Below are 18728 nucleotides of genomic sequence, written 5' to 3'. Positions count from 1 at the left end.
TCCAAAAGAACAAACTAATAGCCCTTACGAACTACAGTTCTAAACTACAGTTTAAAATTCTTTATGCAAATTTACAGCTAATAGAATTAAGAGTTTGAACTAAGTAACAGTAGAAAGGAAAAAAAAAAAAACCCCTAGTCAAAAGGCTCCTGAGGACACAGTACCCAATGTAGGCATTAAGTCACCAACAGTTCCCCAAGTGTTCCACTGCAAAAACAGGAACCAGGGAACCCAGAAGCAGAGCTCATACTACAAGTACTTCCCATAAAGGGGCCCTCAGAAGCACATTCTGCAGAACTTGAGAAAGGTCTTTCTTAGTATATGTTAACTGAGCAGCCACATACAGAAATGCACAGAAGCCTGCCCCTGCACCTTGACTGACAGACATACCACACTCAGAAAAGAGTTCAGTCTCACATACGGGAGGACACTGAGGCCTCAGCACAGGCTCAGTATGCTACTGTTTCTAATAAGTGATTAATAAGTTACTCATCTGGTATTCACTATAAGCAAAAGAAAAACATAGAATAATGAGAGTGTATTCTTCTGGGCTCCAGCAGGCCAATTTTGAAAGCAAAATCACATTTAAGCTGTCAAAACTCATTTCTTAGTAAATTCTGACAAGTGTGGTGGCAGCACTGGTCCCCTGTGAGCTCCCCAAACACTTCTCTCAGAGGAAGTCCAGGCTTCAGCTTTGAAAGGAAACCACGGTGGTTAGTTCTAACACTCAGCACTTAGGTGCTCTGAGGTTTAGTTACTGTAAAGTGTTTAATAAATTGGTTTCCATGTCACCTTTGGGTAACATTTGTTTCTTGATTTCTAGAATTATGAGCCATGACACTACTGCTCAGAGAACACAACACATTTGTTTTCCGTGAGAAAAACCACCCTGGAAAAGAATTTAGAATGCTAGAAATGCATTTCAGAAGAAATGGTGAGAAGGCTTACTGAACTCAGTTTTGGGTAGGAGCACGGTACATTCTAGATCGTTCTAGAATGATCTAAAAGTTACTTTGTGATTCAATTTCCAGGTTAGTTTTTTTAAGTTATTAAGTTATTCACTAAATATTTTGAAAATCATAGACAATTCATATTTTAGCTTTAACTACAATCCATGGTGAATTTCTAACTTCGCCAAATCTACTAACCTTTGTAAGGCATTTCAAAATACTTAATGATACAGTATTTGTGAAAAGTAGAGATAGTGTTATACCTGCACCCTTTGTTCACAAAATAAGATGCATTACAGATAAACTAAATGTGTATGACTCTCCAAACTCAAATAGCAGAAGTCCTATCAAAGTGTGAACATATTTTCAGACACACTCTATGAAAGAATTACACTTAAATGAGGTCCTAGAGCGATGCACTGAAATAACAGGATTAGTGCCTTTTTACTCCGCCATAAACTCTTCAAGCTACAATAATGGCCAGCCTGGTAAATTACGCCCACAATCGGTGTAATCGTGGTAGACATATCATGGGAGTAAACAACCACTTTCTGATGAGATTTAAAGTTTGCCCTACAAGTTGAAACCCAAACCTGGGTCTAAGAACCTGTGCCTACGCAAATCATAGGCCTCGAGGGAGAACTACTACTATTTCTCTGCTAAATGAGCCTAGTATTCATGACCTATCCTAATGACCTATCATTCCAACCACAGATTAGTGCAGCATCTGGCCCTCCCCACAGAAGCTTGGGCAATTAACAGTGGCCCACAACTGGTCAAAGTGGAGAGAATAAAGGGCTGGAATGATCAGCCATAAATGGGACATATATATCACACCTCTTCTTCCCAAGGTTTAGAGGCCACTGTGGAAGAGGAGACAGAGTCTGAGAGCTGGAGGCAGTGATAACTATAAAGAAATAGCTTTCTGGAAACAGCAGTGCAGCTGTACACAGCAACTCATAGCAGCTACACCAGCATACATAAGAACTGGTAAGTTCAAGCCAGATAGAATTCCAGCAGAGCATGAAGGAAGAGAAGAGTAGTATTTAGTCCTACCCCTAGCTAAAGTGCAATTAGAATCATAGCTGCTTGGAGAAGTTGAGTCCATTTCTTTCAGGGTATGGACCTAGTGGAATGTTACACACCCAAGAGTGTATATGAGCACTACAAAGTAGACTTGTTTTGTTTTGTTTTGTTTTTTTTTGTTTTTAAAGAGGACACAGAGTTGGGTGGGTAGGGAAGTAGGGCAGGGACTTGGGAGGAGTTGAAGGAGAACGGTGAAGAACATTCAAAATTCTCCAAGAACTAATTTTTATGAAGGGGAGGGGGAAGAGATGCCAAATAACTTGCTCTATCTCTGTCAAGTAAGGACAGAAGGAGAGCCTTCTTGAGAAGCAGAATTGGCCAACCCCTTCCAGTCTCTACGAATTCCCAAAACACTGTGAGAAACAAAAATCTACTAGCTATACTACTAGGCTATCACCCAGGAGACTGAGTCCTCTAGCTCCACTTCACCAGGACAGATTGCAGCAATCCATATTGCAGACTACCCCTTCTTCTTCACTCTTTCTCCACGCTCTCTCAAAGGTTCCCTTTAAACCACTACATTATCTTTTTATTATTCAGAGAGAGAGGCTGAATATCCAACAAGTAAAACACCACACATCAGGTAGTACAAAATTACTTTTTAGATTAATAATGACTATAATCCCTGAATGCAAGTGTAAATAACAAAACCCTGATGTCTGGCACAAAGTTTTCCCAAAGGTACATCTCTAATGACTAAGCCACCAGTGCCACGGCCAGTGGAGAGTCACACTCAGCAACAATAGAGTAGTTACTGTCCCCTCTTCTTAGGTGTCAGGTCTACTAGGATATTCCTGACTCCTTTAGAGACTAGGAATCCATGGAGAGCTGCATGAGCTCATGCAGTCAACTCACTAATGGAGCCTGTTGTTCTCTTCAGTATGTATAGAAATGGCCCTCAGGCTCCTGTGACTACCTAGTGCTATAGCTGCTAGAGGGCCAGAAAAGGAGAGGAGGCACAGGAAAGTCAGAGTCCTTCCTTAGACAGCGCTCTAATTTTTTCAATTTTTTTAAAAAAAAAGTTTGATGAGAGTGAATTAATTGAAAACTAAGAGTAAACTAAGCGAAAAAAACTAACCAAACAAATCCAGAACCATAAATAACAGACATAGAGAGACAGTTAAAAGAAAAAAGGTAAATGATAAAGATACCCCACACTAACTATCAGCTTTGAAAAATCGCATGTCCTCTTCCAGAACTTCAATATAATGGCAATCAAAAGTCGGTATAAACCACAACCACACTGAAAAGACACTTGTGGCCAATGATGTTGCTTAGATAGCAAAAGGGATTGTGTGGAAGGAAACTGAAAAATAAAAGAAGTAGTTAAGTAATCAGGATTAGTCTTGAAAAGAGCTAGGACAGGCCTTTTATCCTTATATATTAATAGATAAATAAGTCAACAATGACAAACTACAGGAGAATACTTCAAAAATTTAAATGGGATTTTTGTCCCCCCCCCATGAAGAATCATATTAACGCTTGCTTTAAGAACATTTTCCATTTAAAATGTATAAATGTATAATATATTTGAAAAAATATTATCTCTCAAATAGATCTTTAGTTTTGGAAAAGTTAAAGAGGTCTTAAATTAGTATCTCCTCTGTAGCAGCCCAAGATATAAAATGTGAACACATTTTACCACCAATCACAGAAAAATCCCAGGATCACAGCATACATCTCAAAGAGATTTATATCAATAAGACAACTAAATTTGCACACACTAAGTTAGACTAATTACACTTACATTTCTGAGAAAACATATCTTAACAATAATATCAGCCAAAATGTTAAGTTTAGGACCATCAAACTGAGACCTTATAAAATCAAGAAAATCCCCTGATGCTTCAGATTGTCTAGGAAGCCTTTTCCTTGGTGAACCTATGCCTAATGAACCTCGTGACATTATTAAAGAACGGTAGAAACCACTCCTGCAGCTCTTAGGTCTTTGTTGGTAAATAAACACGACTCTATGAGGCCAGATGTTGCAAGAGCTGAAAAATCTACAGGAATGCTAACCAGTTTCTACTTTTTATTTACCTGATTAAGTAATCGGAGCATGGGTACGAAGAATATCTCACTAAGTATCACGTTGGATTTATCTCAGGAGCCACACAGCCAGCCCATGGAGCTGATTTCAAACAAGCTATCGTATATGACAAGCTAAATCAAAGAATAAAAACCTAAACATGTATACTTTAAGTCCGGTTGGCAGGTTTCTGAGCGAGCATGCCTCAGGCGGTCTGTGAATCTATCCTCCCATATCCAGTGTATCCACACCGTGCTCGTCACAGAACAACGGTTAGCACATAGACCAGCCCTCTTTAGCATGTTACCTTCTAATAGGAAGACTGCTTGCTTGCGAAAAATTTTCACCAGTGTGTCATCCAATTCGATTTCCTGAAGCTTAGAAATGAGCTGCTCCTCATTCCGGCAAACTTTCTCTTGTGTGTACAGCCCGTCGGGCATGATCCGCTGCTGCCCCAGGCCTATCAGGGCTACCTCCACAGCCAGGGTTACGTAGGATTCCCCTTCTTCTAAGAATTTGTGTGCAGGCAGATGGTGGTATTCCAGGGACTTGCACTGTCCCACATTGTCTATAAAATGTCACAAAGAGGGTGCTTAAGTTATATTCGATACTGATAGGCACAAATACCATGTTCTAATCAGAACTGGTGCCTGAACTCACGTAACTCTGAGAAAGTCAGAACATCCAATTTTTATGTTAAAATGCAAGGCTTTCTAGTATATTTTAAATCGTGACTATGGATGATAAAGCGTATGCTTTGTGGGATTAGGATTTGTGGGGTACTAAAGATCTTAAAGAGTGGAAAAAGATTTTAAAGAAAAATAAAATGACACGTCATCAGAGTTATGACTCATTATATTGTATAACTAACATATGCTAATAAATAAAAAGCTAACATTAAAAAATTACTATGATGGTACATTTTAAGATGTGCCGGAAAAATGTTTTCATACTTTTTCTGTAATACTAAAATTTCCAGTGAGATCAGTAAAGAATACAGCATATGCAACTCCACTTCAGGGTCCTTTTGTTACCCAAGGTTCAGTCAATACCAGAGAAGCTCTCTCTTGTCTCAGTTCAGGAGTGTCAATGTGAAATTGTAACTTCAGTCATCCAAGTCCCAGAGAAATGTGAATTCAGACTCCCACCTGTCACCCTCACCCTCCCGACAGAACTTGGGTCACCCCCAACTCAGGAAGGCAACCACGGAGGGCAACACTGAGACGGGCAAAATATCTCATCCAAGGACTACCAAAGGACAGTCCCTCCCCTTCCTCATTTCTGCCTTAGGTAAGGTTTTGAGGGATACTTCTAAATTTCCAAGAGACCGAAGAGAAATCTCTGCTATGGAACGTAGGGTGTCAGACATTTGAAAGATATCTGATAGTTCCCTTAAATTAGACTTAAAATATTTAAGTCACTCGTTATGTAAAGCCAAATTTGAAAAGCAACTAAATATTCTAGTTCTGAAAGCTATGGTGCACAGCCGTATTTATTTCTGCATCATAATTAAGGTTGAACACGTCATGAATGTTATTAAATTCTTAGTGCGGGATCATGTGCCAGAGGAGAGTATTGTTTGGGTCACTGACAAATACTGCCAGATGCTGATTCTGAAGATTTTCCCCACGGCGGAAGCCCACCTGAGGCTTCAGTGTCTATTTCCTAGCTCTTGCTAACGCTAACCCACAGATACTGTCAGCTACATGGCTTCACACTGTAGGGGCTGGAGAGATGGCTCAGTTGTTAAGAGCCCTGACTACTTTTCCAAAGGACCTGAGTTCAATCCCAAGCTCCCACAAGACAGCTCATAATACTCTGTAACTCCAGTTCCAGGGGATCTGACACTCTCATACAGATATATATGACAGTAAAATACCAATATACATAAAATAAAAATAAGATATCATTTAAAATATATACCATAAAGAAGAACAAGGACTAACACCATTGTGGATTTGGAAAAGGGAAAGAGCAAACAAATGCCAACGACTTTACCTGTACAATCTGAGAACCCAGAGAAGGCTTCATCGTCAGTGTGGCAAGCTTCCATGAGGCTACTGAAGAGAGTGCCCACAGGGTCTAGGGGGTGTCCAACCCAGCCTTCCAGATTGGTTATTGAGGTTATGCTTTTATGGGGCAGCTCTGTTTAAAAAAGGAATAGAGAAATGGAGGTAAGGAAGATGAAGGGAGAGAAACACGGGTAATACAGACTGTGATTTAATAGCAGCACTCTGAACAATTAGTAACTAATTCAGACAGAAAGGCCCTTGTTAGTTAAAATCTCTCAGCTGAAAGGTACTATACTGTCCACCTCTATGAATTGTAAAGGTTCATCTATCAAGCAGTCTAAACGGCACTCGGGTCTAAGAATGGCTTCCCACATCTGTGTAACTCATGTGCCCAGGGTCATGTGCTAACATTCACAGGACTGCCACGCTGCTGGAGAGGCAGGGACTCATCCTGCCATCTTCGTGTCCTTGAGGTGTCACCAGAGATGGTAAGGAGCTGCATCTTCACACTGTCACCGTGCCAGCACTCACTGGGTCATCCCAATGAGGACTGGAGCAATGGCGCCCTGGGTTTGACTCCACCCCCCACACAAGCACTGCTTAACCACTTCATAGCAGCAGTCCTTTCCGTGAGAGGGGTTAAGAGTGCACTTCAGCAAGAGTGAGCTAGAGCACAAGTTACATGCACATTCTGACAAAAAGTTTTTTTTCTATTTTCTTTACAGAATGTTAGCTCTTTCGTGTTAAAGTGCTGAGAGAAAAAAAAAACCCTTGGAAATGTTTTACAGCATAATCTACTATAAAATGCTTCTTAAAGCTGCTTACCAAAATAATAAAACAGTAGCATTGCCTTTTAAAAAGAAAATAAAATCTAGTTATCTGAAGCACAGATTAACAAACTGACTTATAGTTAGCCAAAGCCTCATTCCATGAATTTACCAATTTTTTGGAAGCCTTCTGATTTTGCATCACTAACGCTCAGCACATAAAATCTTATTCAAGTTGGGTTCTAGAGTCCTCAGAAAGGTCATCATTCTCTTGGTTTTAGCCACTGGCTTTCATGTGCATAGCAAGCATGCGGAGAGAAGCAACAGCATCCCTCTCTGGTACTGCTTCTCTGGATGTGCATCCCTCTCTGGTACTGCTGACTCTGGATGTTTGACTTAAAAATTGTATATGCTTAAGAGAACTGTGTGTGACAAATCTACAGGCAGGTGAGAGATTTCTAAGGAACACACTTTTAAAAAGAGAGGGAAAGATTATTTTCTTTCAGAATTGTAAAGCTGACAAGTCACGTCAGAGCGGAGTGAAATACTCAGACATTACACTCACTAACCTCGGTTCATTTACAAGTAATTGCAAGGCACACCTACCATTAACATTTTAATATTAGGACAAACAACAGCAACTCAGGGACAGATACACAATCCTAACAATACTCAAGAACCATCAGAAACAAGTTTCATCACTGGCAGGATGACACAGAATGTGTCTGAGATGGCCTGGGCCTGGCTCCATGGCCAATCGCAACAGTCTAACCCAACATGATTCTGAACGTACCAACATTTTTACTTTGTGTTTCTTAAATGGAACAATTTTACAAAATAGAATTTAAAAACTAAAATTCCTCAGAAAAAATTTACATGTTTTTTTACGAAAAAAAAACAGACATGATCACCGAGAGCCAACTCTTTTGACACTGAACATCCTCTTAGTTCAAAAGTTATCCTTTATACTATTGAGAAGCAAATACCCTGGGCCAGGCACAGTCCATGTGTTAAGAGGAAATGGATTTCAGAGACGTTTTCTACAGGGCCTAGTAATGCATTTCAGGAGGATGAGCAGAGTTATTTCAGATCGAGGCCACTGACATTCCTGTCCTATCTGCGTTTCCCATCCTGTGGTTCAGACTGTAACTCTGGAATTATTTGCACTGTGACTGACAGGGCGGCTCCACACTTCAACTCGTTTCCTCATAAAGGAAATTAAAAGTTACAGCCAGCACTTGCTAACCTCCAGCTTACTCCAACAACGTTTCATTATATATCTGTATTCAAGGAGGGTATATCTAAGCATCAAAAGATTAAAAACACAACTAACAACAAAAGCTACCAGTAACTAGAACTTCATAATTAAAAGAAAAATACTGCATAGCAAGTCATCTCAAGAGATGTTTGCTTACAGAAGGAATGAGTATGCAACCAGGAAAAGCAGATGCAGCTATCTCACTATCCAACCAGCAAGCTGAGAACCAAAAGCTGAGAAGCCTTTGTTGTTACTACTGTGGTGCTTATCCAAAATGAGAAGACTAACAAACTCAGATAAAGACAAGTTAAGATGTTCTGTCAGTTGGTAGCTCATCAAATGTTATTTGTAGACCTTGAAAAACCAACCAGTCAGCCAACCCACCAAACAGGGATTCTGCTCTGATCACGTTCAATAAATAACAAATCCTCAAACACAGATTATTATGGCTATAAAAGTATAGAAACCCAGGCCTTGTTTCAGACTTTCTAGGAATTAGTTGGTTGATCTTAGCAATTCTTAGACACAGCCTCTCTGCTGAGACTGGCTGTGCAGAAAAGGGACCTCAGAAACTGAGACAGTAGTCATTAGCTAAGGGTGCCTACTGAGACATGCTGCTGGGATTCAAGGATGGGCAGTCACCATAGAGTTCTTAGTGTTTGAATTAAAACACTAGGAAGGTATCTAGCTTCATTTTAGATGACCCAGACAGATCACCAGATATTCAAAAACTAAAAATCTCCTTAAAAAATTAGGAATTTGTTTTCTTTCAACATTCAACGAAAACAACTTGGATTTTATTTTTATAGATATGTTATCAAAATAATTTTTTCATTTGTCTTTAGCTTATGCGAATGGGTGTCTGATTGCATATATGGCTGCGCACCACAAGAGTGCATTATCAACCATTTTCAGGAGTAGTGAATGAAGGGCACTTCTATGGCTGTACTTTCAAAACTCCACCTCTTCCAGCAGAATGTGAAACCAAGTTCCATCCTCACCAAGAATCCCATTCCAATAGAGACAATCTCTTTCGTAATCACCTTTTTTTTGAGTCCGGAACATTTCCAATTGTTTTTGTTGTTGTCGTCGTAATGTGTTCACAATGGCTATTGCTAGTCTCAGTGCTTCTCTGGGGTACCCGTGAGAACGCAACGCATCCACTCTTGCACAGGCTGTAGGAACGTGTTCTACAAACAGAAACCCAAAAAGGGGGCAAAGTGGCCACTGTCAGATACATCCATAAAAGCAGGCTACTACAGTAAGATGTTTCTCCCCAAGTGCCATAGAGGAAGATATAGGAAACCATTTCTGAACTTGGATCTGAATGGAGATTTCAGCCCCCTGTGCCAAGCATTCATCCGTCGCCCATTCAATACCTCAGCTCTCTACCTCCCACTCCAGTAATGCTATAGAAATGAAACAAAGGACTAAGTCATGGAAATGTCTTTCCGGTTTGGCCACTTACCATGCCAGAGGGGCCACCCCCGGGAGTCAAAGAGGGAGTTTTCAGTGTCGTCATGGTAACAGTAGTTGGTGTACAGGTCACTGCTGATAATGTGCTGCAAGTGGCTATCCTGCCAGTGGAGATCACATGCCTCGATGGCTCTTGTGAACACTGTCCGATGAGGCCTGCTCGATGAATCTGTTTTTTCCACAATTCAGAAAGCCGTGTCAGCTATTATTTACATGTGAATAAATCAGTCATACCATTCTGCGGCCAGATGTTCACGAACACACCCACACACACTGTCCTGCACCCGCTAAGCAGAAGGGTGGAGGGTGAGTGAATAGTCTCACATCCTAAGTGCCAGGCGGCAGTCAGCCTAAAGAGTTTCCAGACATTTACTTGTTTTGTCAAACACAAACATTCTACAGCCATTAAAGCTATGGTTAAAGGCATCCTGCAAAAAGAATAGTCACGTCTAGTCTCCATGCCAAATATACTCAAAAGAGGCACTCGTCCTTCAAAAATAAAAAAAATCACATGAAAATTCACTGCTCCCCACTTCTGAGGTGCTGTGTTGGGCTGCCCCTGATGGGATCAACAGCTCTCACAAACGCTATGCAAGAGATGCGACACCAGTCATGGAACCTTTCAGGAAGACGCAGTCAGCCTTAAAAATATGAGTAAGGGTTGTGCTTTTGGTTGTATTTTTTAACTATATTGTGCGGTTTTGCACAATTAAAACTATTATGCTTCTTGGGATATAATGATTAAATGCCACTTTATATCCCAAAGGGCATAAATGCATATGTTTAACATTTCACAAAGCCACACAACATAGCTACAAAACAAACCAGCGCACTTACCTTGCCCCTATAGGCTGTCTCCTGACTCCTGGGCAGGTTCCATGACTGGTGTGATGGCCCCAGCATAGTGTATGCCGGGGCATCACAAGAGAGCAGAAGCATACAGTCCGAAGGGGGTTCAAGGTTCAGGACCTGATGAAGAAAAGAAATGTTTGGGGAATAAAGGATATTCTCACCTTGGCTCCTTGGATTTTTCAATTCCTAAAGAGACTACAGCACTCCCGCCCCTTGGGCCCTAACTCTAAACTTACCTTCAACTGTGGTACAAGCCTCCAATGAACTCTGGGGGTAATGAACAATTTTATTTACATATACTCAAGGATAGCCCCCTTCATTGCTCTCTGAGACTCAACTAAAAAAGATGCAGAATGAGGAGCTTCCTTTATGAAAACGTATTATCTTCCTGTTTCTGGTCCTCTGTCTGAACAGACAGGAGGCAAACCACAAACAGTGAACACAACTGTGCTGAGAAGAGCAGCCTGGTGGACTCATCTACCTGGGCTCTGTCCTGCTGAGGGAACTAAGCAGCAACAGAAACACCATGACTTTTACAGTCTCACAGCAGAGTACTGCCAAAAGTCAGACACACCCTTACTACAAGCTTAGCCAAGGCGGCCATTTGCAATGGCTGTTGGTAAATCTACAAAGACACTACTCCGGATGGTCTCACATCGACTTAGTTATTATGCATATCTAGAGGGAAGACATGAAGGGCACAGATGACAAGTGACTGCCTGTTGTGACTCCTGACTAGGATCCTTGCTAGCAGCAGATGGATGACCATTCTGCACAACTGGAAAGATGGACCCAACTTTTAACTGCCTTTTGTCAAGCAGAATAAATGTGCTATTCCTGGGAGGGGGGAAAGTCTTATGACCTCTCATAATTTAATACCCCCAAATTCAAGTTTCCTTGAATTTTTACTTTTTTTTTTTTTAAAGAATTTTAAGGAATTTCCCCAGGTATTTTAAGTGGGGTCTTAGTATTTATTTCTTTACTTCACATTACAAAGGTAAAACTTAAAACTGAAGGGACTACAAAATAGCAACTTGCTATTATACATGCTGCGAGAGAGAGTCAAGCATTCAAGTACTGACTTGCCTCTCTATCTATGACACTAATCCAAGCATGTAGTGCTGTTTCAGGGAGAATAAACTGGACTGCTCCTGTTTCATGGCAGCGAAGAGAGAAGGCCAGAACACGCACAGCTTTCAACACTGGTTTGCTCCAAGATACCAACAGAACTGATAGTCACAAAAAAAGGCTAAACTCTCACAAAATTGCATTTAAATGACCACGATGAGCACAAAAATCGATATACACAAACTCATAAGCATTTAAAAGAATATAGAACAAAAAAATTGGGGGGAATTGGGAAAGTAAAAGATGAAGAATTCTTATTTTTTTAAAAAAATACCAAAGAAAGAAAGAAAGAGGGAAAGAGAAAGAGAGAGAAAGAAAGAAAGAGCAAGCAAGTAGACAAGCCTGGCCTTCACTCTATAATCTTTAAAAGTCCTGAAAGAGTAGGATCTAGAAGCTGTTCACTAAGGCTAACTAATCACCTTAGCCTTGGAGGGTGTCAGAAGGCCTGGGTGTGCACTCTAACACATACATCTCTCCCAGATGCAGTGAGCTCGGTGTGATGCCTTGGTTACTGGGTTGAGTCCCTCTGTCCCCAGTCTCTCCTCAAGAGAGAACCCTGAGGTGGCGGTTCTAGGTATGAGCAACCACACTCTCTGCAGGTAAGATAACCACCAACCTTTGGAAGCAATGGCTCTTCTCACAACCCCTCAGAAAGGCCTCTGGGTGTCTGCTAAAAAGCAGATACGTTTTAGGGACAAAAGCCACAAGCACCGCATTTATTTGGAATAAATGCAGACCTGGCTTTATCTTTTAGAAGTCAAACTGTAAGGGAAATGAACTGTGTTGTCTTGAAAGCTAGGTCATTTCTTCTTTAAATGTATATTGGTGTTTTACCTCTTTGTGTGCCTATGTACTATGTACATGTCTGCTACTCACAGAAGCCAGAAGAGAGCATCAGGTCTCATAGAACCAGAGTTACAGATGGTTGTAAGCTACCGTGTGAGTGCTGGGCACCAGGCATATCTTCTGAAAGAGCACTGCTCTTAACTACTGGCCATCTCTCTAGCAGCCACCCAGTTTCTAAGGTCTATAGAATTTTCATATTAAGCTAAAAGTAACATTAGAACTAGAAAGTAAAATTCAAAGTGTAGGATGTCAAAGTAGCAATCCCCCTAAAATAGCAGCAACAAAACCTCAGAAAACCTCCAATTATAAAAACAGAAGATTAAAGATATCACCTAGGTAGACATCAAAGAACCTTTCCCTAGCAATGAAAAGAATAAATGTTGACCAATTAAACTTGACAACTTGGAAAGAAAAAAATGGAGATCTGAGGGGTACGTTTAATTATTAAGTAACATCATCTTGAGCATGATACAGACAGGATGGACTTCAAATACTGAATTCCCAAGGCAAGTATCTCCAGTTAAAACACAGCCTGACGACCATTTTAGGACTCGAAACCTCTCTTTGATTGGCAAGTCCCTGTGGATATCCACTGTAAAGACTGAAACGTTCCGCTAACATCACATTTGACCTCGGCACACTGCACACCATTCTCTTTAGGAATAACCACTCCTCTGTTGGTCAGCAAAGAATGCACGATTCTGGATCCTTCCAATGTTAATTCCAACCTCGTTTCTCTCATGTGATTTAAATCACTTTCAAATCCCCCACCAAGCATAAAATCATTTGAGAATATTGGTACAAATTATGGACTAACAGTAGATTTGTCCAAGAGTTAAGTAAGAACGTGATTCTGAAAACGACCAGAAAATTCAGCAGCATCTCACAGACAAAAGTGAATCCAAGTTTGTTTTTAACGAACAGAAGAGAAACTGAAACTACAGGATAAAATAATGGATTATTCCAGAAACATGTAAGAACATTTCTTGGCTGTCTCAGACAGAGGACACTATTCACCTCTGGGTGGGGCAAAACAAACTACACAATCTTTTCACAATAATGAAGTTCCCTGATGCAAGTGCCAACAGTAACATGAGGTCCTTAGTTCACATATCCATGCTATATTCTAAAGCAATTAAGTACACACTAGTCCAAATATGTACTGACCAAAGGAGTCAGAAACACGTTCCTCAAGTCTCTCGACATTGTTTCACACAGTAATGCAATACTGCCCCACTTTGTATTTGAAATTAAAAGGTAAAATTCAAACTAAACCATTAGTGGATCATTTTAATCCACACTAATATCATATAGATATTATCATATTTATCTGCATTGTGTAACTATTTTAAAAAGCATACAATGTTCCCAGTTAAAATTGAAACACATGCACTCATTGAAGAAAAACATGGATTGTCCTTGAATGAAGTAAGTCTATTATCTGTTAGCATTATAAACGTGCACAGAGAAGCAGGTGAAAACGGGCAGGACCCACTGTGGACTCACCTTGGCTGGCATTTGCACCCTGAGGCAGAGCATTGGTTAGGTTGGGTAATTCACTGCCATGATTCCCGTCTTCCCATGGACATACATCAACACTGTTCCATTTTTTCAGTTGTTTTAGCCAACTGGCCTTTTGTTCCAACTTACAGTGGGGGTTTAAAACGATACACATCCACAGAGCACCTAATTTAAAGAGGACAAAGACATACATTTCAAAAAGTATAAAAATGGTCCCAACTAATAGCTAAAGAAAAAATCCGAATCACTTCAAGACGGAAATGAGTCTGCCAGTTCCCGATATAAGATATCACTGAGTCTCAGTTTAAACGGAAGACCGAAGAGCTGTTACACATAAAGTATGTATTCCACAAGTTCTGTTATTACCTTCTTAATTTCATCATATTTTACATACTAAAGCCAGTAACATAAACAATCATAGGGTTCAACTGAAACAGTGTGCACACTGGTACTACAATATACTACTCCACATCATTCTTCCCCCAAATCAAATTTACTTCCAAAGAACCTCTTTGTATAATAAAAGCATAAGATTATACTATGGACACAATTTCCTAGCCTCCTTACAAGAATTTCAAGCATTATGTTTATTGATTAGTATCCATCATCATGTGCATGTGTATACACACATTCACATACATGCATACATACATATAAATGGAGTAATAGTTTAAGTTAAGAAGTCAGTTGAATAACTCATTTACAAATAAAACTTAACGGCAGGCAAGATGACACACAGTCACTTGGGAAGCTAAGGCAGGAGATTCACAAGTCTTGAGGGAACTTGTGGTACACAGTGAGTTCCAGACCAGTGAAATACTGTCTCGGAGACAACAAAACAAAGCAAATAAAACATAAGTTCCATTAAGCACACTTTCCTAAGGCATCTCACAGGTGCCAATCTTCGTATAACCACTAAACGCTAAAAGACATGCGAATAAAAGTTTCACTAGTTTGTTTCAGAAGAAAAGTGCAGATGGATTTAAGGGAAAGAAATACTTCATAGATTAAATAAGATAATGGTGAATTTGTTATGCTTTCGGCATAGTTTAAAAAGGGAGTTAACACAAATATTTCACACATTTTAAAATACTGATTTCTGAATAAGGTGATACCAATGCCCCAAACAGTCACAGTATGTTTCTCTAAGAAGACACATGTGGATGCCTGTGTTTCGTTTAATCTCTTGTCAGCTGGGGAAGAAGAGTAGAAATGAACGAGATGGACACTGTTTTCTTTGCCCAAAAGCAATGCTTAACAGTCTTTCATATTTACTGACCCCGATGCTGTAAATATAAGATAGCTTAAAAACTTAAAACTGTAAAATAAAATATACAAAGTTAAAAAATAAACCAGCTTCAGCTTGTCTAAGCCACAGGTATTTACAATCTACATTTTAAAAATTTTAAATTGCCAGTTACAAACAAAATACGGCCGGCCAAGATGGAGTAAGCTCACCACAGTGTCTCTTCCTCCCAATGATTACAGCAAAAGACTCTGGACAAATGGAAAGCAGAAGCCCAAGGATTCTGGGAAATGAGCAGAAGTGAGGCGGCCTGGGAGAGGACCTGGACAGCACGCGGCCCATGGGACTGTTCTTTTCTATTACCTCTCACCCACTTCTTATCTCCTCCCGGCTTTGATGTCAGATTAATAACCTCACTCAAAGAACTCTACAGGGGCAGATGCACGAAAAACCTGAAACTTGATTTTCCCCCAGCAAGTACTGGGAAAGGAGAAAACCCAGTCAGAGACAGTGAGAGGGCTATCCAAGTCCTCATCACAGTATGCACACAGGGCACATCCAAGGCACAATGGCGGAGGCTCAGACGGCTGACACTGGAGCCCTCAGTCAAGAGTGTTGTGACAAGTTATGGTCCGATCACCATGGTTGGTTGTTTTCAGTTTTTCACTCTCTAGGGAGTTTTAATTGAATTTTGTCATTTATAATATTTAAAATGTCTACAAAGAAACAGAAAAATGTGTCAGCTCTCAAGAGAAACCCCAACAGATGTCTAGGATGAGCAAGATGTCAGAATTAGAGACTTGATAGGAACAGGAACTGTGTGCTGCTAGATGAAAGGAACATCACCCTTGGTAATGAAATGCAAACTATGAACAAGAACTAAACAGAAATTCTGTTAGTAAAAAACAGCGTGTGAAATCAATGTATTGAATAGGATCAAAAGCTGAAGAGTGACGGCACGGGAAAGAGTGAACTTAGGGGGGAAACTACGTCCCGGGACAAACAGAAGACCAACTAGATGGTGTTCAATAGTCTCTTAAACAGGCAGGCAAATGGCAAAGGCTGGTTAACATCTGTGTCACTGGGTTACAAGAAAATGAGAAGTAAAAAACTTTGGAAGAAATAATTACTGAGACCTGTTCAAATTTGCAGAATGATATTAATTTAAAGGGTCAGCTCGTAGAGAACCATGACCAACTATAGCATACTCAAACTGCTGAAAAGCAAAATAAAAAAATAAACAAAACCCCAAACAAACAAAAAACCCAAAGCCAAACCAAACCAACAACCAAAAATGAAAACCACCTATAGAATAATGGTTCAAATAATTAGTTTGTATTTATTTTTTTGTACCAGAAACCACACAGAACAGGATTATAATGAACCATATCGGTTCAGTGTTAAAAGGAACTGGAAAGCCAATGCCGAATTCCATGGGCAGTGGTAATATCTATCACCTAGGGAACACAGGGAGACCCAGACATTCTCTGAACAAAGAAACTACAGCATTCATTGCTAAATGATCTGTTTTAGAAAAGTGCTAAAGCCAAGTATTCCTGATTAAAGAGAAATAACACCAAAAAGAAAGCTATCTAAGAATAAAGAATAACAGAAATGACATCTGAGGAAATAAACTTTTTTTGCCATTTTTGCTTTTTGGAAATATACATGAATGTTCAAAACAAAAAGTTCAAAACCAAAATCTTATGAATTTGTACATGCATAAAATATATAATATACACTAACAACTATAAAATAGAGAGAATAAGAGATCTATGATTATTAGACCTTATATTTCATTTAATGTAGCAAAGGTTAATTCAATATTAGGTGTAGGCTTATTTGTTATAATGCCACTTCAAAAAAAATAAAAGTAAAAAGGATAACCAAAGTCAAGTTAAACAAAACCTGAATTAAGATGAAAATCATTAAAATAGTTATATGTAACAAGTCAATACAGAGAGAAGAGAAACAAAGAAAATAAAACAACCAAATATATTCAACCATATCAATGACTTCATGAGACACAAGGGGTCTAGCCCTAGCGATTCAACTCAGTGACTGGGTTACATGCACAAGGCTATGGGTTCAATTCTTAGCTCTATGAAATATTCATATACATATTATAATACATCTATGTACTGATCACCAATTAAAAGGGGCAATCAAGCCAGATTATAGGCTAAGAACCAATATTATGGTGTTCATAAAGTATGACAATAAATGTAAAAGGATTAAAAAGAAAGGTTGTCAAAATAAAGGTGGAGGGACTTTATTGTAGACCTGAGGTCAGGTATGGAGTCAGACATTACATGATGATAAGCGTTCTTCCTAGAGAGAATCCTATGCTGTACTTAAGGCTTTAACATCCCAGCAAAAGTAAGAACTGTTAAATGTTTCAGCTTATCTGTAGACTTCCATACTCCTCTCTCAGTAATTGACAGAACACGTGGACAGAAAATTAGCATCTACCCCAACACTATCAACCAAGTAAAATCAATCAAAGGGGACTACACACCTAAATATCAAGCTTAAGACCACAAAGCTTCCAGTAAAATATCTTGAGTTAAGTAAAAGAGTATTAGCCAGAGTACCAAAAGCGTGGTCCATGAAAGAAAAACTGATGAAATGGGCTTCAACCAAATTAAGATGTTGCTCTACAGAGATGAGAGAAAGACAAGGAGTCACACACTGGGGGAAGGAATCCTTAAGCCACAGGTGTGACAATGAGCAACAATCAAAGTACATACAGCCTTGTCAACAGTCATAAAGAAAACTGTACAGACCAACACAATGAGCCAAGCAAGTGGGTACATGTAGGAGAGTGAGGAATCACTGAGGAAGGGAACCAATCCGAAAGGCTCCACACGACAGCATTCAAGCCGGGGGCATCTGAAAAAGGCAAGCTAACGGAGATGGGGGAGGGATATCAGTGGCTGCTCCAGGAATTAGGGGCAAGAAAGGCATCAAAATGGGAGGAGGACAGAAAACATTTAAGATGGTGAAACTACTCAAGAGTAGGAGACTTCAGAGGCAGGCATACGCCACCAAGCAGTCATCCAAACCCATGAAATGCAGGGCTCTCCGCATCCACGCTCCTGAAAATCCACAGTGCTGAGTAAAGAATGTGTCAGTGTAAGTTCAGTAGTTGAACAAATACACCACTGGTGTAGAGAGTACTGGAGAAGAGGAAAGCTACTGGTGAACAGGAACTTCCACACCAATATTCTGTGTTTTTAAAAAAGTGTGAAAGAACTAGAAAAAGATACTTCATTAAAGAGAAAATAAAGACTGGGTGATCTGCAGAAACAAACAAACACGCTCAACATCATTAATGGCTAGGAAAATAAGTAAGAATCACAGCGAGACAAGGCCATACCAACTACAGGCAAGGAGGCAAAGAGGCAGAGCTACCAGAACCCTTGTGAACTGCTGAGGGAGCATAACGTAGTGGGCAACCACCTGCAAGACACTTTACAACAGGATCCAAAACTCATTCCTACACATTTGCCCAGCAGAATCAAAAACACACTTGGAGAAATACGCTTATGGCAGTG

The 18728-nt window shown here is 39.9% G+C and overlaps 1 protein-coding gene across 1 annotated transcript in view; it reads right to left on the bottom strand.

The window, feature by feature from the left end:
* The window catches only part of Zswim6 (zinc finger SWIM-type containing 6), a 161816-nt gene that overhangs the window by 9427 nt on the left and 133661 nt on the right, over nucleotides 1–18728 (bottom strand). Inside the window, exons 5-9 of the mRNA XM_028784291.1 lie at nucleotides 13911–14090; nucleotides 9571–9747; nucleotides 9146–9292; nucleotides 6064–6210; nucleotides 4373–4633 (exon numbers count right to left, since the gene is read on the bottom strand). Of these exons, the coding sequence (XP_028640124.1) occupies nucleotides 4373–4633; nucleotides 6064–6210; nucleotides 9146–9292; nucleotides 9571–9747; nucleotides 13911–14090 (912 nt within the window). The remainder of the gene's footprint in view (nucleotides 1–4372; nucleotides 4634–6063; nucleotides 6211–9145; nucleotides 9293–9570; nucleotides 9748–13910; nucleotides 14091–18728) is intronic.

This window comes from Grammomys surdaster, unplaced genomic scaffold, assembly GCF_004785775.1.
Source record: "Grammomys surdaster isolate TR1022 unplaced genomic scaffold, NIH_TR_1.0 99, whole genome shotgun sequence".
Taxonomy (NCBI): domain Eukaryota; kingdom Metazoa; phylum Chordata; class Mammalia; order Rodentia; family Muridae; genus Grammomys; species Grammomys surdaster.
This window is presented reverse-complemented; position numbering and strand designations above follow the sequence as displayed.